At 39.4% G+C, this 27922-nt stretch overlaps 1 protein-coding gene across 1 annotated transcript in view; it reads right to left on the bottom strand.

The window, feature by feature from the left end:
- Nucleotides 1–27922, bottom strand: part of LOC120541566 (RNA polymerase II elongation factor ELL2) — a 124996-nt gene that overhangs the window by 26002 nt on the left and 71072 nt on the right. Inside the window, exons 5-8 of the mRNA XM_039773321.1 lie at nt 16297–16562; nt 11230–11354; nt 8202–8316; nt 7514–7943 (exon numbers count right to left, since the gene is read on the bottom strand). Of these exons, the coding sequence (XP_039629255.1) occupies nt 7514–7943; nt 8202–8316; nt 11230–11354; nt 16297–16562 (936 nt within the window). The remainder of the gene's footprint in view (nt 1–7513; nt 7944–8201; nt 8317–11229; nt 11355–16296; nt 16563–27922) is intronic.

The raw sequence follows: 27922 nt of genomic DNA on the forward strand, positions 1-27922 counted from the left end.
TTGAAAAGATATATTTTTTCAATGTGATCAGCGCAATTCAGATAGAGTTGACGCCAAGCACTACAGCCTGCATGCCTCAATAAGTCATCCTCCCTCGCTCTTACTTTTTACCGTTCATCTAATGAATACACTGAGTATGGCTTTACCAAAACAATCATTGATGGCAATAAAGTATCCATTATTCGAGTATGTAGATCGGGATATATATATACATATATATATATATATACATATATATATATATATATACATATATATATATATATACATATATATATATATACATACATATATATATATATATATATATATATATATATATATATATATATATATATATATATATATATATATATATATATATACCGCATCGCAGCGAGAGTAGTGTGTTAAAAAAGCTATGAAAAAGAAAAGGGAACAGTTTAAAAATAACGTAACATGACTGTCAATATACAGTATTTGTTTTGTGAGTGTTACTGAGTGTTGCTGTCATCAAGGATTTGATTATCATTATTTCTTTCAATCAGGTTCAGTATTTGTAGGATGTGTTGTGTTCAAGTTACATTCCGTGTTTGTCAATCGTTGTAAAGATGACAGGTTTCATTCATCGATTCGTTTCTTACTGCATCAATAAACAGCTCGTCTTCTTCTTTATCTGAGACCTGACACACTGCATGCACGGGTTTTCCTTTAGCGGGACATTGACTTTTTCCACCGTGTGCTTTGTTTCCACAGTAGCTGCATTTATGAATATGCTTGTATGTATCAGATGCTTCATATTTTTTTGCTGCCTTTTCAATTGTGTAATTCGTTTTTTGTTCAGCTTTTGGAACTGTTGCTTTTGTCTGTGTACTGGGTCAGTTCACGGAGCCACTCGTGTACATGCATCGAAGTTTCCCAGCTGTGCTGGTGCCATGTCGTGCTATGTCCATGGCTGTATCTAATGTTACCAAGTCCCGCACTTAAAACTTTCTCTCGCAGTTTCATGAGTTTGTGCCAAACACCACCCTGACCATCTCATCTTCCTCTGCATAAGCACAGTCCTTCACCCGTGAATATTTACCCGTGGCAGTTTGCTATTGGATTGCCACTGACGGACGGCCTTATATGGGTAGGCACTAAATTAAAAACGCCAGCGGCAGCCTGTCTATGAACTTAATTTAAAGTTTAGGTTTACATCGTCCTTTGTTTCCGAAGTAGAAGAACTCATGAATATGGTTGTATATGTCACTGCCGCTTCTTATTGTTTCGCTGCCTTCTCAATTATATAATGCATGTTTTCTTCAGCTTTTTGGGCCTCTTCCTGGTTTTCTACGTACTGCGTGATTACGTGGAAGGCGTGATGATGTCACACGAAACTCTGACAACCACGGGTTTTAAGCTCATCTCCATTACAGTAAATGGAGAAAAACAGCTTCCAGTTATGACCATTACGCGAGAATTTCGATATGAAACCTGCCCAACTTTTGTAAGGAAGCTGTAAGGAATAACCCTACCAAATTTCAGCCTTCTACCTACATGGGAAGTTGGAGAATTAGTGATGAATCAGTCAGTCAGTCAGTGAGTGACGGCTTTGCCGTTTATTAGTGTGTGTATATATATATATATATATATATATATATATATATATATATATATATATATATATACTGTATATGCCAGCAACACTCATGACAATGACAAAACAATTACATTGTCAATTATGTTACGTTATTATTAAAATGTTTCCTTTTCTTTTTCATTACTTCTTTAACACACTACTTCTCCGCTGCAAAGCGCGGGTATTTTGCTATATACAGTGGTGTGAAAAACTATTTGCCCCCTTCCTGATTTCTTATTTTTTTGCATGTTTGTCACACAAAAGGTTTCTGATCATCAAACACATTTAACCATTAGTCAAATATAACACAAGTAAATACAAAATGCAGTTTTTAAATGGTTTTTATTATTTAGGGAGAAAAAAAATCCAAATCTACATGGCCCTGTGTGAAAAAGTAATTGCCCCCTTGTTAAAAAATAACTTAACTGTGGTGTATCACACCTGAGTTCAATTTCCGTAGCCACCTCCAGGCCTGATTAGTGCCACACCTGTTTCAATCACGAAATCACTTAAATAGGAGCTGCCTGACACAGGGAAGTAGACCAAAAGCACCTCAAAAGCTAGACATCATGCCAAGATCCAAAGAAATTAAGGAACAAATGAGAACAGAAGTAATTGAGATCTATCAGTCTGGTAAAGGTTATAAAGCCATTTCTAAAGCTTTGAGACTCCAGCGAACCACAGTGAGAGCCATTATCCACAAATGGCAAAAACATGGAACAGTGGTGAACCTTCCCAGGAGTGGCCGGCCGACCAAAATTACCCCAAGAGCTCAGAGACGACTCATCCGAGAGATCACAAAAGACCAGAGGACAACGTCTAAAGAACTGCAGGCCTCACTTGCCTCAATTAAGGTCAGTGTTCACGACTCCACCATAGGAAAGAGACTGGGCAAAAACGGCCTGCATGGCAGATTTCCAAGACGCAAACCACTGTTAAGCAAAAGAACATTAGGGCTCGTCTCAATTTTGCTAAGAAACATCTCAATGATTGCCAAGACTTTTGGGAAAATACCTTGTGGACTGATGAGACAAAAGTTGAACTTTTTGGAAGGCAAATGTCCCGTTACATCTGGCATAAAAGGAACACATCATTTCAGAAAAAGAACATCATACCAACAGTAAAATATGGTGGTGGTAGTGTGATGGTCTGGGGTTGTTTTGCTGCTTCAGGACCTGGAAGGCTTGCTGTGATAGATGGAACCATGAATTCTACTATCTACCAAAAAATCCTGAAGCAGAATGTCCGGCCATCTGTTCGTCAACTCAAGCTAAAGCGATCTTGGTTGCTGCAACAGGACAATGACCTAAAACACACCAGCAAATCCACCTCTAAATGGCTGAAGAAAAACAAAATGAAGACTTTGGAGTGGCCTAGTCAAAGTCCTGACCTCAATCCAATTGAGATGCTATGGCATGACCTTAAAAAGGCGGTTCATGCTAGAAAACCCTCAAATAAAGCTGAATTACAACAATTCTGCAAAGATGAGTGGGCCAAAATTCCTCCAGAGCGCTGTAAAAGACTCATTGCAAGTTATCACAAACGCTTGATTGCAGTTATTGCTGCTAAGGGTGGCCCAACCAGTTATTAGGTTCAGGGGGCAATTACTTTTTCACACAGGGCCATGTAGGTTTGGATTTTTTCTCCCTAAATAATAAAAACCATCATTTAAAAACTGCATTTTGTGTTTACTTGTGTTATATTTGACTAATGGTTAAATGTGTTTGATGATCAGAAACCTTTTGTGTGACAAACATGCAAAAGAGTAAGAAATCAGGAAGGGGGCAAATAGTTTTTCACACCACTGTATGTATATGTATATGTATAGACACGCTAACGCTAAATATTCGCAGGCAAATCCACAACTTGATACTGGGAATACCTGTTAAACATCTTAGATTCACGAGTACCGATTTGCGTAGTGAACACTTCGATGAATGAAACCTGTTATCTTTACAATGGCTGACAAACACGGAATATAACTTGAACACAACAGATCCTCCAAATACGAACCTGATTGAAAGAAATAATGATAATCAAATCCTTGATGACAGCAACACTCATAGCAGTGACAAAACAATTACATTGACAATCATGTTACATTATTTTCAAAATGTTTCCTTTTCTTTTTCATAACTTGTTTAACACACTACTTCTCCATGGCTGGTATTTTGCTAATATATATATATATATATATATATATATATATATATATATATATAGTGAAAGGCGCTATATAGCACCTGACCGGGCACAGACCACTCAGAAGCACCTGTACAAAAACACACAGGCTTTATTTTTTCTTTAGATGTCTGACACGTCTTCCCCGGGCCGCACAGCCCAAACACAGTCCCAAAGCACAAACTCACAGCAAACCAGAATTCTCCACCTTGCTCCACCACACCTCCCAGACAAGCTTCGTCTCCTTCTTCCTCTCAACTCTGGCTCACCAAGTGGTGGTGGCTGGGCCCTTTTATAGCCCACCCGGAAGCGTTCCAGTTGATTAACCACCGGGTCCTAATTGCACTTCCGGGTGGGGCTGAAAGCTCGTCCAGCCGGGCTGTGGGAAGCAGGCAGCTCCCCCTAGAGGCCACGCAGGGCCCCAACCAAGCTGTGGAGGACTCCATCTCCCATGGAGCCCTGCGGGTGGCTGGGGAGTCACCGTCAGCTAGGGAGGCTGCCACCAAGCGCCCCGGGGGAGGTATTGGACAGCCCATGGCAGCTCCCCAGGAACATAAGTAGCAGGGGCGTCCCTGACGAGCATGGGACCCGGCTGTCCTTCACAATATTTTTTATATATATATATATATATATATATATATATATATATACACTAATAAAAGGCAAAGCCCTCACTGACTCACTCACTCATCAGTAGTTCTCCAACTTAACGTGTAGGTAGAAGGCTGAAATTTGGCAGGCTCATTCCTTACAGCTTACTTACAAAAGTTGGGCAGGTTTCATTTCAAAATTCTACGCATAATGGTCATAACTGGAAGCTATTTTTCTACATATACTGTAATGGAGTTGAGCTCGAAAGCCGTGGGGGGGCGGAGTTTCGTGTGACATCATCACGCCTCCCATGTAATCACTTGAACCGACTGTCAACGCAGTACGTAGAAAACCAAGAAGAGCTCCAAAAAGCGCTGAAGAAAACATGCATTATATAATTCAAAAGGCAGCGAAACAATAAGAAGCGAGCGAGTGACATATACAACCATATTCATGAGTGCTGCTACTTCGGAAACCAAGCACGGTGTAAACCTTAACTTTAAATTAAGTTCATAGACAGGCTGCCGCTGGCGTTTGTCATGCCCACGGGTAATGCGGGATAGAAGTTTAATGAGAGGACGCAGAATATAAACGAGAGTTTTGATCACTTTGTAACTAAGTTAAAATTGCAGGTGAGAGGCTGTGCTTATGCAAATTCCGAGAGACTGTGTTTGTAGGGGATTGACAGTTAAGGCGGGTGGGGGAGTCACGTCATCATCTCCCCTCCCATTCACCTCATTTCGCTCTGACCTGCGCTCCGCAGCTAACGCAGTGTTACGACTTTGTGACGCTTACACCAAATACAGAAAAATCCACAAGTTAATACACACGCTGTGTCTATAGTTTCTCCACACTGAATCCTCCAGGCACAACTTACAAAAGGTTACATTGAAAATCGTGTTATTTTTAAAATGTTTCCTTTTATTAGCACAAGCACAGCTGAGAAGCTTCGATGCATGTGCTCCATAACGCGTTAAAAATCACGCATTTAATCACAAGCAAAGGGGAACTTCTGTCAATGCATGATTTCCTGGTACACCGATTACATTGATCAGCGCTTCCCGATTCATTTTAGCCTCGCACCCCCTTGGTTTGAGAAGAAGTATGAAAAAATATGAGGTTAACACAGAAAACAGATCACCAATTGAAGCTTTATGAATAATCGATTCGCCATCAAGAATTGTTTTGGTAAAGCCATACTCAGTGTAATCCTCCTTCCATTTTATAATTTTTCCCGCCACTAGACATGATTAAATGAACGGTAAAAAAGTAAGAGAAGCGAGGGTGATTTATTTAGGCAGGCAGGCGACAGCTCGAATTTGGATATAAGTAGCTTTTATTTAGTCGCTAGAAATATCTTTGTTAGGAATGGAATGCAATTTATTTGCCTGTTTGGCACCCCATAGTATATGTGTGTGTGTATATATGTACACATGTATGTATAATGCATATATATATATATATATATATATATATATATATATATATATATATATATATATATATATATATATATATATATATATATATATATATATGCATGCTAGCAACACTCATGACAATCACAAAACAATTACATTACATTACATTATTAAAATGTTTCCTTTTCTTTTACTTCTCAGCTGCCAAGCGTGTATTTTGCTATATATATATATATATATATATATATATATATATATATATATATATATATATATATATATATATATATATATATATATATATATATATATATATATATATATATATATATATATATATATATATATACACACCTAAAGGATTATTAGGAACACCTGTTCAATTTCTCATTAATGCAATTATCTAATGAACCAATCACATGGCAGTTGCTTCAATGCATTTACGGGTGTGGTCCTGGTCAAGACAATCTCCTGAACTGAAAACTGAATGTCAGAATGGGAAAGAAAGGTGATTTAAGCAATTTTGAGCGTGGCATGGTTGTTGGTGCCAGACGGGCCGGTCTGAGTATTTCAGAATCTGCTCAGTTACTGGGATTTTCACGCACAACCATTTCTAGGGTTTACAAAGAATGGTGTGAAAAGGGAAAAACATCCAGTATGCAGCAGCCCTGTGGGCGAAAATGCCTTGTTGATGCTAGAGGTCAGAGGAGAATGGGCCGACTGATTCAAGCTGATAGAAGAGCAACTTTGACTGAAATAACCACTCGTTACAACCGAGGTATGCAGCAAAGCATTTGTGAAGCCACAACACGCACAACCTTGAGGCGGATGGGCTACAATAACAGAAGAACCCACCGGGTACCACTCATCTCCACTACAAATAGGAAAAAGAGGCTACAATTTGCATGAACTCAACAAAATTGGACAGTTGAAGACTGGAAAAATGTTGCCTGGTCTGACGAGTCTCGATTTCTGTTGAGACATTCAAATGGTAGAGTCAGAATTTGGCGTAAACAGAATGAGAACATGGATCCATCATGCCTTGTTACCACTGTGCAGGCTGGTGGTGGTGGTGTAATGGTGTGGGGGATGTTTTCTTGGCATACTTTAGGCCCCTTAGTGCCAATTGGGCATCGTTTAAATGCCACGGGCTACCTGAGCATTGTTTCTGACCATGTCCATCCCTTCATGACCACCATGTACCCATCCTCTGATGGCTACTTCCAGCAGGATAATGCACCATGTCACAAAGCTCGAATCTTGGTTTCTTGAACATGACAATGAGTTCACTGTACTAAAATGGCCCCCACAGTCACCAGATCTCAACCCAATACAGCATCTTTGGGATGTGGTGGAACGGGAGCTTCGTGCCCTGGATGTGCATCCCACAAATCTCCATCAACTGCAAGATGCTATCCTATCAATATGGGCCAACATTTCTAAAGAATGCTTTCAGCACCTTGTTGAATCAATGCCACGTAGAATTAAGGCAGTTCTGAAGGCGAAAGGGGGTCAAACACCGTATTAGTATGGTGTTCCTAATAATCCTTTAGGTGAGTGTATATATAAAACACAAATTCCAAACTACTGTTCAATCTCTCACACACCATCTCCAACACAGAAGACAAGCTGTTTTCCATTAGGGTAGAGAGAAATACCAGGTAAATTTACAGATGGACAGCAAGTTTTAAAAAAAAAAAGAAAAAAAGAGAACTCCTACCTTCTATTCTATATTTTAGGTCAGGACTAGTTTCCTCCCATTCACTAGATTCTCCATCCTTCAAGGGTTGTCTCTCCTTATCTCTATGCTTTTTGGATTTTTTCTTTTTGTGCTGAGAAATGGCAGAACCTTCATCCTTATGGGAATATGCAGTTCGTAAGGAGTTATAATGTGCTTGCTTCAGGTCTCCCTCAGTCTTTCTAGGTGACTGGTTAACACCACAGTTGCTGTACTGATGAGATGGTAAAAAGCTGTTTTGGCTTTCTGAAGCAGAGTCCGCCCTTCGCAGAAAATTGGACACGGAAGAGGCAGTAGTGCAATGAGTAGGAGGAGGGCTGGATAGGCAATCTGGGGGTAGCTGAGGCGATTCCAGTACCTTCTGTTTCTTATTCACTTGGCTATGTGATGTTTCTGATGACAAAATGCGCTTCTGAAGGAAGAAAAAAGCAACAATAAATAAATAAATAAAAGACTGAAAGCAGAATAATGACAAAACTAAGTATTGAATTAGGGCTTAAAGCCCACAAACTATGATATAAAACCAAATTCCAATTCAGTCTGATAGCCATACTTTAAAAATTCAAATCTTACAAAGGGAAGCATCAGTTTTGTATAGATGTTTTGCAATGTTTGAAAATTCCATTCGGAAAAAAAAAAAAATATTTGCTTGACTGTAAAATTTACTTACCACTGAAATGTTACTGACTGGGCTGGCATGTGAAGGGGAATCACCAGAAAGCTTCTGGAAAGACATATTTGATGGATTATTTTTAGGTTGGTTCATGTTCAGAGTTGGCAGCTTCCTGCAACACAAACAGATAAATGGAAAATATTTCCCTAGTATATAATCAAATCAGAATGGGGATGCTTTTACAACTGTGTCTCTTAATGCATTTGTAAGTTTAAACAGTTTTTACATTATGGTACTCTGAAAAGACTCACATAGTTTGGGCTATTTAACATTTAAACTGTGGAATATGGCCGGTCAGTCATCCCGGCCAATACCCCCAGGCCGCCAGGTGGAGCCCTCCCTGCAGCATGGAGGTGCCCTGAATGCCAGCAGGGAATAATGGACCTTGGAGTTTTCATCCACAGACCTGCTGAATACCACAGGGGCCCCTAGAGGACGCTGCAGGGAGGCCCAAGGACTGTTACGTGCCCTATAACCCAGAAGTACGTCTTAGTCACAGCTACAAGTGAAATGACGTACTTCCGGGATGAAGAAGAGGACTTTTAATCTGACCCGGAAGTAATAGGAAGTCACATGAACTGAGGGTACAAAAACACTTCTGGGTCAGGGAATATAAAGGACTGGGAAAGATCCCAGGTGAGCTGAGCTGGGTGGCAACATGTCTGGGAGTGGAGGATTTATTGAGGATTATTGTTTGTTAATAAGTATTGTGGAGAGAAGGGTGCTTTGTACACTTATTTACTTTAATAAAGTCAACTTTTGGACTTTTATCTGGTGTCTGGCGACTGATCTGACGGTTCAAGGGGACGCCCCCTATCTGTCATAGTGGCGTAGCCGGCAGGATTCTCTGGCTGTCAGTTTGGCAGAGAACCTGTACCTAAAAGGTTTCTGTGGACAGAGAACCCTAAGAGGACAGCGTCAGGGCACGCAGAAAAAAATCGCTGGAACCCACTTTTACCAAGTCCTTTATGGGGAACATGAGGAACAAGCAGAGCGATGGCACCAGCGGAGGATCTGAGCTCGTCATGGCCGATGCTCAGGATGAGCCATGGAGTGACCACAAGAGTCAAAAGGGGCCTCCGGAGAAGGATGACCATCACGAGGTACAGTACATGCCAGGAATTTAATAGAAAATCCCTTTAAAATACCTCATTTTGCCCCGTGCATGTACCTCGGAGAAGATCATCTGGAGGCTCTGCGGGAGACAGGAGACAATCCCGAAGACGGTGGTGCGGTCCTGTTGGAGCCGATGAGCACAAAAGGGGACTTACGCATGTCGGCTGCCATCGAGGGACACATGACCTACCCCGTTGCATTTGGGCCTAACTCTGGCTGAATTAAATAACTTTATAGACGTGCGGGACCTCAAAAAGATAATCGAGCCCGTACAAGATATTTTACAGATGCTGACGGCGATAAAGAAGATTGTCGGAGAGCTGGGATAGACGGCCGAAGCGCCTATCAAGAAGGTAGATGAGTATCTGCGGCGGTTGGGTTGAGAGCCTCCCGTCTTATATAATTTGGTGGTACAGGTGAGTAATACTGGTACTGTACAGCATAAGGGGACGGAGTGTGATCAGGGCCCGTGATTAATAAGTAACAGGTGCCAAGTCACTCCGAGCCCTACAAGAGAGTGCGCAACGTTAACAGAGCGGTCGGAGGAAGGGCCGATTGAGCTGGAGCAGTTAGATGTTGATGCCTCTCGGAGCGATTCGATCCTGAACACCCTGACCACTATTATATATAAGTCGAAAGGGGTGCAGACAGGAAAGGGGCTCTCTTTTACTCATAGAGACCCAAACTGTGGACAAGCCCCAGAGTAAGCAGGAGATTCTAAAAGTAAAGCGGGGGTCTTCTGATAAAATAGGAAAAGGCGATAAAAGCTCAAGGGTGGCCGTGGAACCCTCCTCAGCGGAAAAAGGGGTGGAGCCAGACTTTTCAAAGTGCTTTCAGTCTCGCCAAGGGATACAAACAGGGGGGCCGTGGCTGGGCTATGAATGCCGCAGGCTGGGCCACATATGGCGAAGTTATCCTAAGAGGACGGGGTGCAAAGAACTAATTTTTATAATGTTCCTCCTAGGTGTTCACAAGAGTGTCTCCAACACTGCTAAGGCCCGACCAATGGACCCTCCTGGAGGAAAACGATCCTCGCGGGACTGGACGCTTCAAACCACGGTTTTTCACTGGGGGGTTGGGAGTACTCTAGAACATGCATTTGTAAGTTTAAACAGTTTTTACATTATGGTACTCTGAAAAGATTTACATAGTTTGGGCTATTTAACATTTAAACTGTGGAATATGGCCGGCCAGTCATCCCGGCCAATACCCCCAGGCCGCCAGGTGTAGCCCTCTCTGAAGCACGAAGGTGCCCCGAATGCCAGCAGGGAATTATGGACCTTGGAGTTTTCATCCACAGATCTGCTGGATACCACAGGGGCCCCTAGAGGACGCTGCATGGAGGCCCAATGACTGTTACGTGCCCTTTAACCCAAAAGTTTAGTCACAGCGACAGGGGAAATGACGTACTTCTGGGATGAAGAGGACTTTTAATCTGACCCGGAAGTGATAGGAAGTCACATGGACTGAGGGTACGGAAACACTTCTGGGTCAGGGAATATAAAGGACTGGGAAAGATCCCAGACGGGCGAGCTGAGCTGGGTGGCAGGGTGGCAACGCGTCTGGGAGTGGAGGATTTATTGTGGATTATTGTTTGTTAATGAGTATTGTGGAGAGGAGGGTGCTTTGTGCACTTATTTACTTTAATAAAGTCAACTTTTGGACTTTTATCTGGTGTCTGGCGACTGATCTGAGGGTTCAAGGGGACGACAGCACCTCTTTTCTGACACAAAACTTATGGTTAAGTTCCTAAAGCATTAAAAGGAAAATTTAAATAGATGTAAAAAAATCAACTGTTACTAGAAAATAGCTTATTTTATTATAGTCACAATCAGTCCTATCTTAAAGTTAATTAGAATTTGATCAAGGTCACAAGAAAAGAATATTTCCCATTAGCAAGAAAACCTGCCTTAAGAGTAGTCTGTGAAGAAGCTGCTTGTCTTCCTCAGAATATCCAGGCCAGTCCTTTTGCACATGTCTATATAACTCATCCTTTAAAGAGTAGCTGCTATCTTTAGGGTTGAGCTTTGCCACCTGCAGATATGGTGTAACAAGTGTTTATTATAAAAATGAAAAAAAAAAAAAGAAAAAAAAAAAGAAATTAATAGTTATTAACAGTGTCTTGTAATTGGCTAATTATAGGCTTAGATGTTGGATGATTACCTATTTTTAAATGGCAATTTTTACATTAGCTGGAATAGAAAGGAAAAAATTTAAATGATGCAACAATTCATGGAAAAGAAAAAGTGACACATTGATATACATTACAGTCGCTTCCAAAATGACTCTAATCCTAACAAATAAAAATAATATACAAAATTACAATAAAGACAATACTGATGGAAATTCATTACCAACATGCACAATCAGTTTAACGACTCAATGTAATCAAAAAACTAAATTTCAAATTATGAGTTAACTTACAACAAATTGAGAGTTTAAAATGATTACAGACCTGACCAATTGCAGTAATGGTTTATCCCCTTGCAGTTAAATTTGAATCTACTGGCAGGGGCAACCTTTTTTTTTCTTTGCTAAAATGTCACAATATTTTTTTTGCATTATTGCATCTTTTTGTTTCCAGAGAATGCTATTAGTTTTCTAACAAAACGGATTTGTTCACAAAGTCACCTGTGATTTACATGATCATTTTGAGTGATTGTGTAAGATACTCCCTCCCGCCATCTAAGGGAGCAATAATTTTAGCATGGTGTACTACGAAGCATCACTGAACTGACAAGAGGTGCTTCTGCACTTTCCTATATCACTGCTTCTCCACTTGTGGTAGGTCTCATTTTTCCATATTGATGATGTTCACTTAATCTTGCAATATCAGTAGATTTACACTTAAAATATTAATGGATTTGTGGGATGTCACAAGAACTGATTTTTTGGTACCAAGTTGATACCAAAATTCCAAAAGTGGAATGGTACCAACTTTTTCTATAGTGTCACATACAGAATGAAAGACGGTAATGTACTCATTCATCAATGCAAGTAGATGAATTACTTCACAAGACATAAAAATAGTCAAGTAAAATGTAACTAAAAACTACATACAAAGTAGCACAAAGTAGTGATGATGCAGCAGTGCATTAATACATGTCAAAAAGAAAAAATATCTTAAGTCAAGCCTGAAAGGGCTTTGAGTACCAAAGTAGGAGACCTTCAATGTGCAACTGTTTATTATTTAAACCAAAAATACACACTTAAGCTTTCATTATTGCCATTTTTATTTTAATATGAACTTCGCTTCGAAAACAGATCATGTGCTTTGACAGAGCAATGACTGACTGATTAGATGTGAGCTATAATTGCTTAATTTGTAGTGTCAAAAATTTCTAAGAGGAGATTAAATTCATTCTCTGATAAAAATAAAGACATAAAAAGATGTATGTCCTGCAAACATCAATCCATATCCTAACTGGCATATTCAGTTCAGGGTCATGGAGGAACCACAGACACATCCACTGTTAGGCATACAGGACAGCTTTTGCAAGTAAAAATCTAGACGTTTCAAACAAAGTCACTATTTGACTTGTATACACTGGTGATGAAATGAACTGCCCTATTTGTTGTCAATACCAAAATAAAATGGACTTTTTCGATGCTTTGAAGCACCTAGCAAATCCTCTAAATAATGCAACACGTACTGTCTTAACAGGAACACATATATTTGAATGGTATGTTATTGAATGTAATGAAGTCTTCTTGGCTACAATTAACTGACAAAAGGTAATTACAATCCAGTTTGTTGTCTAATTCTGGAGATTGTCTGTCTGTCAGACAGACACACAGACAGACAGACAGACAGACATAATCCCAAGGGGAAATTCACATAATCCAGCAGCAGTATACTGATACAAAAAACAATATTAAATTAAAAAGAGTAATAAAAATGCATGTAAAAGCAGACAATAAATTTGAATAATGTTAGCATTTACTCCCCCGGGTGGAATTGAAGAGTCGCATAGTGTGGGGGAGGAACGATCTCCTCAGTCTGTCAGTGGAGCAGGACAGTGACAGCAGTCTGTCGCTGAAGCTTGCTCCTCTGCCTGGAGATGACACTGTTTAGTGGATGCAGTGGATTCTTCATGATTGACAGGAGTTTGCTTAGTGTCCGTCGCTCTGCTACAGATGTTAAACTGTCCAGCTTTATTCCTACAATACAGCCTGCCTTCCTAACAAGTCTGTCCAGGTGTGAGACATCCTTCTTTATGCTGCCTCCCCAGCACACCACCGCATAGAAGAGGGCACTCGCCACAACCGTCTGGTAGAACATCTGCAGCATCTTATGGTAGATGTTGAAGGACGCCAACCTTCTAACTTTTTCTAAGTATAGTCAGCTCTGACCTTTCTTACACAGAGCATCAGTATTGGCAGACCAGTCCAATTTATCATCCAGCTGCACTCCCAGGTATTTATAGGTCTGTACCCTCTGTACAAAGTCTCCTCTGATGATCATAAGCAATTGTCTATGGGAACCTTGGGTCCTGGCATTCATGTGGATGTTATTTTGACAGAGACCACCTCCCTAAAGATTGTTGTGGACAGTCTACACCCCTTCAAAGCAATGGTACATCCACTGGATATTTAAAATAAACTTCAACAGTGGATGGGAAAGTTGCTCTCTCATTCTATCACAGTCCATTTAATTTCAGAATTTTTTTGGGGAGGTGCGCTTCAGGTCTTACTGGTCAGAGCTCCTGAGGTTAACAAAAAAATATTTATGTTTACAACCAAAGAGTCTTATGATGTGTTCTCCCACATTAATGTAAACACATTTTATTTACATCCGTAATGACACTCTGCATTCATTAGACAGAAATATTAAAGCTCTGGTGATAAACAATCCAAAAATGGAAATGTCTAAGAATTGTGCTAGATTTTGAATTAGAACACTTCAAGTTCAGATTTCAAAAGATACCTACCCCACACTCTTTGTTCAAATATGACCTTGTCCTTTCAACTTCCCAATATATTCCTTACATAGCTTTTTGGAAGTGTGGGTGCAAATTGCACATAAAGTGTGTGCCCATAAGGCATCCTAACTCAGAGATGGACCAAGTTACTGCCGTATACAAACCAGTAAAACTTTCAGCTGAAGAGAGACATATAGGAGGCAATGTAAACCTGTTTTAATGTTGCACAGTTATATAAGTGAAGATTTTTGTGGGGTGGGTGGTAATGGGGAAAAGAGTCCAGCTGAATGAACTTTCAGCATAACCTTCCTCAACATCTTTAATTAGCAACCACTGCACAATAAGAAGGGTATACTGTACATGGAGATAAAAAAAATGTTTTTTTTATAGTTTTAAAAATGGTAGAACTTCATCATATTTATCTTTCTTCGTTCCACAAGACTACACTGTATTTTTAATAAACAAAGCCCATTGCACCTTAGAAGTGTATCTGATTTGTAAAATGAAGGTGTAGGTGATATACAGGCACTGGAAGATCCCTCGAGAGAGAAGACACTGGGGTAATGCCACAGAGCGATCTATAACAAGCTGTAAGTAAACAGAAAACAAGGCTGGCGACTTGAGAACACCAACAACCCCCCACACAGCTAGCTGCCCTACTCCCCCCTCTGTCTTCTTTATCACATCGTTCTCTCCTGAGAGATTTGTAACAAGGGTTTAATTAAAGAAGTTGCGGCCCCTTAATCAGTCTGGAGGCTGCTTAACAAAATATTTACGGGAATAAACAACCAGTGACAATTACTCTTTCACCACTCTAAGGAGCGAACAACCACATTGGCCCAAACATATCCAATCCCGTGACTCAAAATCCCCACTCACTGATGGAATGGGAGAGGCTTCTTATTCCATAATAAAAGCACAAAAACATTTACAGTACTCCCCACTGGAGATATATAACAAATCTAGCCAACAGCAAAATTCTGTTAAGGAGGCAACCCTTGTCTATTTCAAAAGTACAAAACTACATTTTAAACTCAATTTTCTGTTTCAGGATACATGCTAGGCTGCTTACAAATTAGCTGTTGTCTATTGAAAATCTCTTCTAAACCATAACCTTCATTTCTTGAAAAGGCTCAGCTAAAGTAGTCATAGGATATACAGGGGGTTAGGTTCAAGTCAAAACCAGAGTTTGAGCTGATTCTCTACAAAATGTTTGCACAACAGTTAAACATATTTCACAACTTTGAAAAAAGCCCTCTACCAGGCTAAGGATTGCACAACTCATCGTTGCCAAACAGTCACCGTATCCTCAAAACTACAAAAAAACAAAAAAAAACACTGCAATTAATTTGCAAGAAAAAAAAGAGGCTTGCACCACCCACAGAAAGCAAGTTTAAGTCTGAGAGACAATCAAAAAAAAATACAAGGCATTAAACATATTGTATATTAGAGGGAAAAAAACATGTATACAAAATTAATTTCTTCATCTATCATTAAATTTATTTCAAAACAAGACAATGAATCTTAAAAATGAGACATATGTATAAAATACCAGGCACACCAAACAAAAACAACAGCTGCAATATACATGACTAAAAGAAAGAAAAAAAAAATAAATAAATTTCACCTTAAATATTTTGGCTAAAGAAAATACTAAGGAGAATAAAAGACCCTCTAAGTGATTCAGTATGGAAAACATACTGATTTAGATATCCAAACACAAAAGCTCTACGATTTAAATGCATCTCAGAAATCTACATGAAAGAGAGGGCTGGAATGTCATGGGAATTGTTTCAAAGACGCATTAAAGTAGCTACTTATGGCATGTCTTAAATGGACACGCAAGGCTGCAAAATATTTTTTTTTGGTTGAATAGACTGCACTCTTGAAAAACTGATCACTGTGTAATGCCTACTGAAATCCATCACTGTCATTAGAAATATAACTCATTATGATTTGTATTAGTTGTGGAACTGCTAATAAAACCAGTATTATGGCTGTGAAAAACACTGTCACTTTCTTGAAAGTAATCAGAAAGCAGATTGAAAACTTACCTCTTCTAACACGGAGGCCAAGTCCATCTTGTCCTTTGCATGGGCTTTGTCTCTTTCTAGCCAAACAATCAGTTCTGGCTTCTTGTATGGCTTTAAAGCCAACAGGTGAATAATGCGATCTCTAAGTGAACGAGGTGTCAAAATACTGGAGGACTGTGTTCCCCTCTTTCCTGCTAGCACTGGGCTAGTGGGAGAGTGTTTCCGAAAAGGAATATTGTCAGGAGTTGGAGGAAGACTTTGCTTTTTTTGCAACTTGATGCATTTACCTGAAAACAGAAGGAAATTAAAAAGTACATTAAGGACACTAAAAGTAAATGAACAAGCAACACCTAAAATCTGTTAACACTTAAATCTGCCGAATTTGATTTGAAAATATCAGATTTTCAGCATGGGAAAAACACACTACATTAGATGTGTTAGGATATTACCTGATAATATTGTGTTGTTGTAGAAGATCTATCTCATGTGACCATAAACTAGTAGCTTATTCTAAAAATTGTAAACAATATTCAATGTATTCTGATCTTGTGTGTCACCTGAGAGATGAGTGTCTACCAGGTATAACAATAATAATGGATTCTGACACTATTAGGTAAAACCTATATTCAAATGAAAGAGGGTATACAGAGGGTAAAGCAGCAGCTATACAAAATGTAATTATTCTAAGCACATGTACACTTGAAATGATCACCTGGTAGTGAAACCCCCTTAAGTGCAGAGTTTGAAGTAGTGATGAGCGAGACAAGTTTAGTTCTATATAAAGTTTCACAAAATTGATGCCAAAATTAATTTTGCAAGTGATTTTGCAGTCATGAAATGCCAAAATCTGAAAAGTTTTTTTCCCCCGTTGAGAACTTCCTCAACCTTCTAAGTTTACTTGCATTTTTCAGACTGCTGCATAATGTTGGCGACATGCAGAACATTAGCAAAATTAATTATATTCTATGGCTCTTGTTCACTATACCGCAGAGGACAGCTGCTAATTTTCCTCAGGAAAACTCATTACATGAGAGTCCCATCCCTTGTTATTACATAGCATTTGCCATTTTCTCCTCCTTGATTTCTGCAGACAAGTCTGAGGATATGAATGCTCCAAGCACCCTAGATGAATGTTGCAAATATTGTTTCTGTCTTCAATGCATGTTTAGGATTGTGCTCATTAAGAATGTCATCAAAAGTGGCAAAATGGGCATTGTACTTCCAGAACACCAACTCCAAGATCAACAAAACGTCTACATCTGACAGGAACTGGCTTGAGTGACTCAGACAATCTCAGCCACAGCCTCCTCCTTATCCACTCTGGCAAAGTACCCATGGCGATTAGTGCTTACACCATTAGTTTCAAAGCAAGTTTTTCTTCTCAAGCAGAGAAATAACCAGTATTTTTTCTTGTACACTATATATATATATATATATATATATATATATATATATATATATATATATATATATATATATATACACACTAATAAAAAGGCAAAGCCCTCACTGACTGACTGACTCACTCACTCATCACTAATTCTCCAACTTCACATGTAGGTGGAAGGCTGAAATTTGGCAGGCTCATTCCTTACATCTAACTTACAATAGTAATGCAGGTTTCATTTTGAAATTCTACACTTAACGGTCATATCTGGAACCTACTTTCATCCATATACTGTAATAGCCTGCAGCTCGGTTGCCGTGTGAGGGGAGTTGCGTCTTGCATCATCACGCCTCCCACGTAATTGAGTGCCTGCCCATACAAGGTAAATATTCGCAGGTGAAGGACTGTGCTTAGCATATTCATAAGTGCAGCTACTGCGGAAACCCTCCCTGGGGGCCGGGTCTGAGCTAAAATTAAATAAAGCCGTGGACATCGCAAGATCGCACAAGATATTCGTGAGATACAAGTTTAAAGAGAAGACGCAGGGTATAAAGCCTCGATGCTAAAGACCTGGCGAAGTCATGGAGAACAAGGCAAGACCTTCTCTGCTGGCCTAAAAAAATATCTGAATCACAAACTGAGGTTAATTATATTTTACCATGAATACTTATTAAATAATTCCAAATAGTCTGTCTGCTTCCTTTCATAGCTTTTCCGATGGTTGTGCTGCTTCTAGACATGTATTTTCGTATTAAAGCATTTAACCAATTACATTTCAGCCATCATTTGTTGCCAGGCAGAGAGGTCTTCACAATCCGATCTGCAGGCCCCCTAACACAGAATAAATGTTGATTAAACTGTTGCTTCAACCAATCAGATTTTCAGTTGGTGTCAGTAGGGCCCTCTAGCAGGCGTACGGCAACGTCACCATATTCAGACCCATTGATTGGATAGAAGCCGATATGAGGAACTCTACAAGGCCACTGAACGCACCGCAGGCAAGATCCTTGAGCGCACTACCGCCACCTCCATGGCAGGATTCTGGACAATATTATTTGCCAGACACAGACCAGATTTCAAGAGCACAAAAAATTGATGTTTGTCATGCTCCTCGACCCCCAGAAGTTTCGGGAATACAAGATAAATTTCCCGCATGCAGCCCTCTTCAGTTTAACACAAGAGCCACGGAGCAGTTTTTGATCTGTCTCGGCTAAAAACAGAGCTGACTATAATGCATGCCATGGATGATTTTGCAGGAAAATCTGCCACTGATCTCCTTGACTTCCTTCATCAGAAAAATCTGAATGAGAGCATGGGGCAGCTGTACACATTGGTATATTTGGCGGTGACCATTCCCGTGTACACTGCTTCTGTCGAGCCGACATTGTCAGCCCTAAAGCGAATTAAAACTTATGCCAGAAGTACGACAGGGCAGGTTCGACTTTCAGCATTAGCTTCGAAGGCGATAGAAAGGGACTTTTTGATGAAACTGAAGCTCACGGATAATCTGTACAACTGTTTTTGAGGAAAGAGATGAGGATCTATTTTGTTTACAAATAATCCGAATTTTTGGTGAGTAAAATGTTGAGATTTTCCTAAATAATATTGTAAGTTTATGAGTTATTACTGATGTTTTTTATGTGTGTCGCGGCTGTAGCTGTAGTAGAAAGGAACTTGTTCACCCCTGGTTTGTCTATTCAATAAAGGCATTTATTGTGGATACAGAAGTTATCTATCTGCAATGCAGCAGCTCTTTATACTGTATTTCTGCATATTAAGATGGTTTTTATAACCATAAATTAGTTTTTGAGGGGCGGGTTGATTCAGATGGAGCACTACTGAAGTCCTAGGTGTGAAATGCACGGTCCGCCACTGGTCACCAGATGATACATAAATTTGATGAACATTACAACCCAAAAATAAACAAAACTGTAGAGAAGTTCAGATTATACTTCTCCCAGTGCGTCCCTCTAAATCCTCCGTGCAGGAACATTATCATAAGGCTTAACAATCTTATTGTTACACCTTCTACGTGCACTGAACCGTCCTCATTACGAAGTCTTCCTTGCTTTACCACTGGCTGCTTCTTTCCATTCACCTTCCTAGCTCTTTATTTAAACAGTTTTCCTTCTCACTTTTCAGCTCCTTCACGGTCTTTTACCTTTTCGTTCAAAATACGAGCCTCCTTGCCTTTTTACAGTCAGCTCCCCTTATGTCACACCATGGTACGTTTAGCACAAGTTAATACCGGGAATACCTGTTAAACATCTTACATTCACGAGTAGCGATTTACGTAGTGAACACTTCGATGAATGAAACCTGTTATCTTTACAACGGTTGACAAACACGGAATGCAACTTCAAAACAACACGTCCTCCAAATATGAACCTGATTGAAAGAAAAAATAATGATATTGAAATCCTTGATGACAGCAACACTCATAACAGTGACAAAACAATTACATAATCAGGTTATGTTATTTTTAAAACATTTCCTTTTCTTTTTCATAACTTCTTTAACACACTACCTCTCCGCTGTGAAGCGCGGGTATTTTGCTAGTATATACATATATATACACACACACACACACACACACACATACAGGTAGTCCCCAGGTTACGGACATCCGACCTACGATTTACGAACGAGGCTGCAGCTGCAACGCAGGGACCTCAGTAACTGCTGCTCCATCATCTTCGGTCTGGGGATGCTGCAAGTGGTGGCTGGAGGGGGGGGGCGATTTCACTGCTCGCGCAGTGTAGTGTGTCCCTCGGGCAGCTCCTGGCGGCAAGCGGTGTGGTCCATATTCACCGGCACCACAGCTATCGCTCATGTGCAGGACGATGGTTCGCTGCCCGCCCACTACGCCGCCGCAGCTACTGCTCCTGACTGGATGCAGGCTGGATGGAGCAAAGGGGGGCGTTTCACTGCCCCCCCAGTACACATGCCTGGTAATGCTGCAAGCGGTGACCCGGTTGTGGCTGAACGGGGCGGCGGAGGTAGCATATCACAGATGGCTGCCTGTTGAATTGGGGTTGGGCGATTTACTACCCGCATTTGGCCGCACCGTGTTCGTTCTCGGTGGGCAGACGCTGCAGGCACTCTAGTGGTGGTGACTGTGAAGTGGGCTGGTGATGAACCCCCCGTCGCCACCCCCAATCATTCTCAATAGCAAGCCTGCTTGTACTGTTATGCGCATAGCAGGAAGTTGTCTCTTGTCAATACATCAGATGTGTTGACTGGTGCCTTCCTGCTGTGATAGCGTGTACAGTGCTGTGCAGAAGAGCTCATCTTAACCTTTTGTCTTCACCCTTCAAGAATGTCTCTGAAACACAAATCTGATGCAAGTGCTGGTGATGCAGTAAGAAGGGAAAAACCATCACCATTGAAAATAAAATAGAAATAATAAAAGGGTCTGAGAGGGGTGAAACTCCATCATTCATTGGCAGAGCCCTTGGTTGCAGTCGGTCAACAATAGTATTTATTATAATAATGTACCTATTCCAACTTACATACAAATTCAACTTAAGTACAAACCTATAGCTCGTACGTAACCCGGGGACTGCCTGTATATATATATATTTTTTTTATATACAGTGGTGTGAAAAACTATTTCCCCCTTCCTGATTTCTTATTCTTTTGCATGTTTGTCACACAAAATGTTTCTGATCATCAAACACATTTAACCATTAGTCAAATATAACACAAGTAAACACAAAATGCAGTTTTTAAATGATGGTTTTTATTATTTAGGGAGAAAAAAAATCCAAACCTACATGGCCCTGTGTCAAAAATTGCCGCCTTATTAAAAAATAACCTAACTGTGGTGTATCACACCCGAGTTCAATTTCCATAGCCACCCCCAGGCCTGATTACTGCCACACCTGTTTCAATCAAGAAATCACTTAAATGGGAGCTGCCTGACACAGAGAAGTAGACCAAAAGCACCTCAAAAGATAGACCTCATGCCAAGATCCAAAGAAATTCAGGAACAAATGAGAACAGAAGTAATTGAGATCTATCAGTCTGGTAAAGGTTATAAAGCCATTTCTAAAGCGTTGGGACTCCAGCAAACCACAGTGAGAGCCAATATCCACAAATGGCAAAAACATGGAACAGTGGTGAACCTTCCCAGGAGTGGCCGGCCGACCAAAATTACCCCAAGAGCGCAGAGACGACTCATCAGAGAGGTCACAAAAGACCCAAGGACAACGTCTAAAAAACTGCAGGCCTCACTTGCCTCAATTAAGGTCAGTGTTCATGACTCCACCATAAGAAAGAGACTGGGCAAAAACGGCTTGCATGGCAGATTTCCAAGATGCAAACCACTGTTAAGCAAAAAGAACATTAGGGCTCGTCTCAATTTTGCTAAGAAACATCTCAATGATTGCCAAGACTTTTGGGAAAATACCTTGTGGACTGATGAGACAAAAGTTGAACTTTTTGGAAGGCAAATGTCCCGTTACATCTGGCGTAAAAGGAACACAGCATTTCTGAAAAAGAACATCATACCAACAGTAAAATATGGTGGTGGTAGTGTGATGGTCTGGGGTTGTTTTGCTGCTTCAGGACCTGGAAGGCTTGCTGTGATAGATGGAACCATGAATTCTACTGTCTACCAAAAATCCTTAAGGAGAATGTCCGGCCATCTGTTCGTCAACTCAAGCTGAAGCGATCTTGGGTGCTGCAACAGGACAATGACCCAAAACACACCAGCAAATCCACCTCTGAATGGCTGAAGAAAAACAAAATGAAGACTTTGGAGTGGCCTAGTCAAAGTCCTGACCTGAATCCAATTGAGATGCTATGGCATGACCTTAAAAAGGCGGTTCATGCTAGAAAACCCTCAAATAAAGCTGAATTACAACAATTCTGCAAAGATGAGTGGGCCAAAATTCCTCCAGAGCGCTGTAAAAGACTCTTTGCAAGTTATCGCAAACACTTGATTGCAGTTATTGCTGCTAAGGGTGGCCCAACCAGTTATTAGGTTCAGGGGGCAATTACTTTTTCACACCGGGCCATGTAGGTTTGGATTTTTATCTCCATAAATAATAAAAACCATCATTTAAAAACTGCATTTTGTGTTTACTTGTGTTATATTTGACTAATGGTTAAATGTGTTTGATGATCAGAAACATTTTGCGTGACAAACGTGCAAAAGAGTAAGAAATCAGGAAGGGGGCAAATAGTTTTTCACACCACTGTATATATGTGTGTGAGATATATATATATATATATATATATATATATATATATATATATATATATATATATATATATATATATATATAAATAAATTTATTGAATGCTGGCACAGATGAACTGGTGTCTCAACTGGGATGGAACATGAAATCTTGCTCAGTAATGGATGGAAAATGTGGATACAAGCACATGTCCTAGTCAAGGAGACAGAAAAATGGATGGGTTGGGGGAAAACATGTATCAGGAATTGACCACCCCATAATACGACAGGTGGCAGTGCACCTCTGTTATGATCCCAGTTTGGACACCCGCAGTATGCACGAGACCTGGAGTTCAAAACAGCAGCCTGTTGGGGTCATTGGGTGCCGCCAGAGGGTACTGTCAGTACAACAATTCCCTGTTTTGTGGCGCTTCTGCCAGGCCCTGAAGTGCTTCCATTGTGCAGTGCTGTAGCAGAAGTAGTACTCTCAGGTTGGGCATAAAAAGTAGTTCATCTGCCTCATTCAGGGAGACGTATTTGGGAAGCTGGGGACAAGGCTTTCCTGGAGGAGAGTGGAGGGAGACAACTGGAATTGTGCTTGGGATTGCTGGTGTGTTGAAGGTACAACCTGGTTACTTTGCATAATATACTTTATTTGAACCCTTCACTGTGTCTGTGAGCTTGTGTCTAGAATCTGAGGGTACGAGTCAGTGGCTCTGTGGTAACCTCTAGTGGTCATATGTATAAAGTGTATTTTTAAAGCAAAAGTAAATAATTATCAAAAATAGATTTCTAAAAAATAAAAGCTTAAAAAACACCACTTGCAAAAGTATTCAAACCTCATACATAAATATTTACTAAGTCTCCTATTCTACCTAAAACAATCTTAATCTAAGGTAAGTCTGAATCAGTTTACTACACTGCTTCTTCTTGGCAGGTCTTCTGTGGATCATTCAGGTTGGTTGGATGGCTACTCTAGGCTACAATTTTCAAAGAGTATCACAGATTCTCAACAAGGTCAACAGATCAGGAATTTGACTAGGCCATTGTTGGACTTTTTTGAAGCCACTCCAGTGTTGTCTTGGCATTGTGATAAGTTTGAGATAATTGTCTTGTTAGAAGCTAAACCCTCTCCCATTCCTCAGTTTCTCTACCAACTGTAAAAGTTTCTCTTACAGCATTTTCTTATATTTAGTTCCATCCATTCTTCCATCAACCTTAACATGATTCCCAGTCATGACAAAACACAACACCCATATAGCATTATGCTGTCACCAACATAATTCATGAATAATGTCTTTTCAGGCACTGGCTATGTTGACTCTGTGTTATACACAGCACTTTAAACTTTGACCAAAAACTTTTATCTTTGTTTCACCTGTCCACAAATTCATTTCCAACATCTTAAATGCATTGTTACAAATTCCAGATGTATAGTATCTTTTTATGGATAATCTTGAGTAATGGCTTCTTTCTTCCAAAAAGACTACTGTTGATATTGAAGTTCATGCAAATGTGCCCCAGTTTCAACAATTGACTTCTGTGGTTTCTAAGAAGTGATGGATGACTTCTTTACTGTTTTCTTAAAAAGTTTATATTGATTGTATACCAAATTCTGACTGACTACCTTCTTTTGATACCTCTTCCATTTCTTAATGATGGATCAAAAAGTGCTCACTGGGATATCCACATATTTTTTTGTATCCTTTTCCACAACTTATTTTTACATTTGGATTTCTTTTTCGCTTACAGTGGTGGTATGCTGTTAAGTTTTATTTTCATAATGGGTTTACAACTTGGCAAATGACATCTACAAACAGTGATTTTCATATCCAGAAAATGTGATCTTTAATCTAATTGTTTACTAGTAGAAGCTATATTTTATTAGTTCGAAATGAAAGGCAAATGCGTCTTGTTTTTGGAACAATTTGCCACTTTACACCTTTGGAACTTAAAATGTTTAAATACAAGCAGTGTTTTTCCAACTTTTATCTTGTAGGAGTATACTATTGACATTTTGTTATCATTTAGCTTTCAAAATAACTGTTAGAATGCTTAAGTTATCAATAAGAATGTTTTTTTGTAGGACTATGCATCTTTTGGTATCCAAAGAATGGTGAGGACTTTCATGAAGTTTGAATACTTTTGCAAGACACTGTAAATATACATGCATATGTTGCATTCAATGCATGCTAATGTATTTACAGTCTTTCAACTGTGATGTTCACATGCTGTTATTGTTGGCACTGTTCATGTGAAATATACACATTCGCTCCCTTGTCAACATGCATTTTCTGCCAATAGTCTTCAATCCTACATCTGAAAAACTACATGTACATGGTTCCACGTAAATGTTCAAGTATTAGGATCTATTTGCTGTCACTATAGAAATGCAAGAGTGTAAGTCAACACTGAAACGGATTTATTTAAACAGACATAAGAACCATGCCTTAATATACAGGCATCAATGTGTAACTAAAGGACTAATACTATATAATTATAACCAGAAGCAGAAAATACAAGGAAATATCATAAATGAAATATGCCTTTAAACCAAAATAACTTCCATGAAACAGGCTTAAAAAAAGCATATTTTTTGGTGAAATTATGAATTACAGCTATAATCCATATAATTCCTTAAGAGAGACAGACCCTAGTGTGTGTGTGTGTCCATATAATGTGTGTCACTTTGTCTAAATTCAGCAAGACAGTGCCTTTTAGTCTGCGGGCTTCATTTGGATACATATTCTCAGCGGAAGATCGCAAGGAAGACAACAAAGACACTAGAGAGCGCTGCTGTCCTCATGGGAAATAACAAAAGAAACAGCCCCTAGCAAAGCAGCCAATCTTGTTATAAAAACATACAAGGAAAAGAAAAATATGCTACAAAGGGATTAAGGCCAGACAAGAATGAATTTAGGGACTTGAACCTGCTGACTTTGAGCATTTTTTTAAAAAGAAAATCCAAAATCAAAAAAAGTTCCAAAGAGTAAACAACCAATTTCTTACATAATCCAAAACAACCCCACCCAACTGATTATGTACACCGAGAAATTCAAAGAGGACCACCTTTAAAGATTTGTGTGTGACAAAGTTCATCGCTATACAGAATTATAATCACTCTTAGGTTTTAGGTGACATTTAAAACAGAATCAAAGGACTTCATAAACTATAAATAATTTTTGTGTTTTATGTATCATGATAAGAATTGTTTCATATTCTCTAATTACATTGGAGTTAGAAGTCATACATATAATTGACAATTGATTTATTAAACTAATCTGGGATGTAATCTAAGACAAAGTACTTCATCTCTATCCTATTCTTTAGGTAGTTAAAGTAAGAATTGTGTAACTTAAAATACATTTAAAGGGCTAAGCTTGGCATTTTATGGCAAAGTCCAAACCACTCTAACCATTCAATGTGAACATTATTTTGCTCTAAAACTTAATGTCCCCCCCAATTATATTTTCACATTCAAAATGTTTGTATTTTTAATCCAAATTAATGTTGTGTTAGATATATAGAACATTAGAACACTCTAGATGAGAACAGGCCATTCAGCCCAACAAAGCTCGCCAGTCCTATCCACTTATTTCTTCCAAGAAAACATCAAGTCGAGTTGTTAAAGTCCCTAATGTCTTACTGTCTACCACACTACTTGGTAGTTTATTCCAAGTGTCTATCATTCTTTGTGTAAAGAAAAACTTCCTAATGTTTGTGTGAAATTTACCTTTAACAAGTTTCCAAATGTGTCCCCGTGTTCTTGATGAACTCATTTTAAAATAACAGTTTCGATCCACTGTACATGTACTAATTCCCTTCATAATTTTAAACACTTCAATCATGTCACCTCTTAATCTTCTTTTGCTTAAACTATATGGGCTCAGCTCTTTTAATCTTTCCTCATAATTCAACCCCTGTAGCCCTGGAATCAGCCTAGTCGCTCTTCTCTGGACTTTTTCTAGCACTGCTATGTCCTTTTTGTAGCCTGGAGACCAAAACTGCACACAGTACTCAAGATGAGGCCTCACCAGTGCATTATAAAGGTTGAGCATAACCTCCTTGGACTTATACTCCACACATTATGCTATATATCCTAACATTCTGTTAGCCTTCTTAATGGCTTCTGAACACTGTGAGTCGATAGCTTAGAGTACACCATGACTCCTAAATCCTTCTCATAAGATGTATTCTCGATTTTCTGACACCCCATTGAGTATTCAAACCTAACATTTTTACTTCCTAAGTGTAATACTTTACATTTACTGACATTAAATTTCATCTGCCACAAATCTGCCCAAGCCTGTATGCTATCCAAGTCCTTCTGTAATGATATAACGGATTCCAAATTATCTGCTAATCCACCTATCTTGGTATCATCTGCAAACTTAACCAGCTTGTTACTTATATTCCTATCTAAATCATTTATATATATTAAAAATAGCAGCGGCCCTAGCACTAAACCCTGTGGAACACCACTCTTAACATCCGCCAGTTCTGATGAGGTTTCTCGCACCATCACCCTCTCTTCCTGTGTCTGAGCCAATTCTGCACCCATCTAAAAACATCACCCTGAACTCCCACTTCTTTTAATATGATGCCCAACCTCTTGTGGCACCTTATCAAATGCTTTCTGAAAGTCCAGATAAATAATATCATAAGCTCCACTTTGATTGTATCCTTTTGTTGCCTCCTCATAGAATTCCAGCATGTTAGTAAAACATGACCTCCCTCTTCTGAACCCATGCTGACTGTTCAGAATAACTCCTGTCCTTGCCATGTGTTGCTCAATCTTATCCTTAATAATTCCTTCCATTAATTTTCCTGTGATGCATGTTAAGCTTACTGGCCTATAGTTGCTTGGATCTGCCCTGTCACCCTTTTTATATAATGGGATGATATTTGCTATTTTCCAGTCCTTCGGAATCTCTCCAGTGCACAGTGACTTCCTAAAAATATGTGCCAAGGGTTTATATACTGTATGTACTTACTAGCCTCCTTAAGAACATGAGGATAAATATTATCTTGTCCTGGTGATTTGTTTGATTTCATCTTATTTAATCTGAGCAGCACTT

Source organism: Polypterus senegalus, chromosome 12, assembly GCF_016835505.1.
Source record: "Polypterus senegalus isolate Bchr_013 chromosome 12, ASM1683550v1, whole genome shotgun sequence".
Taxonomy (NCBI): Eukaryota; Metazoa; Chordata; class Cladistia; order Polypteriformes; family Polypteridae; genus Polypterus; species Polypterus senegalus.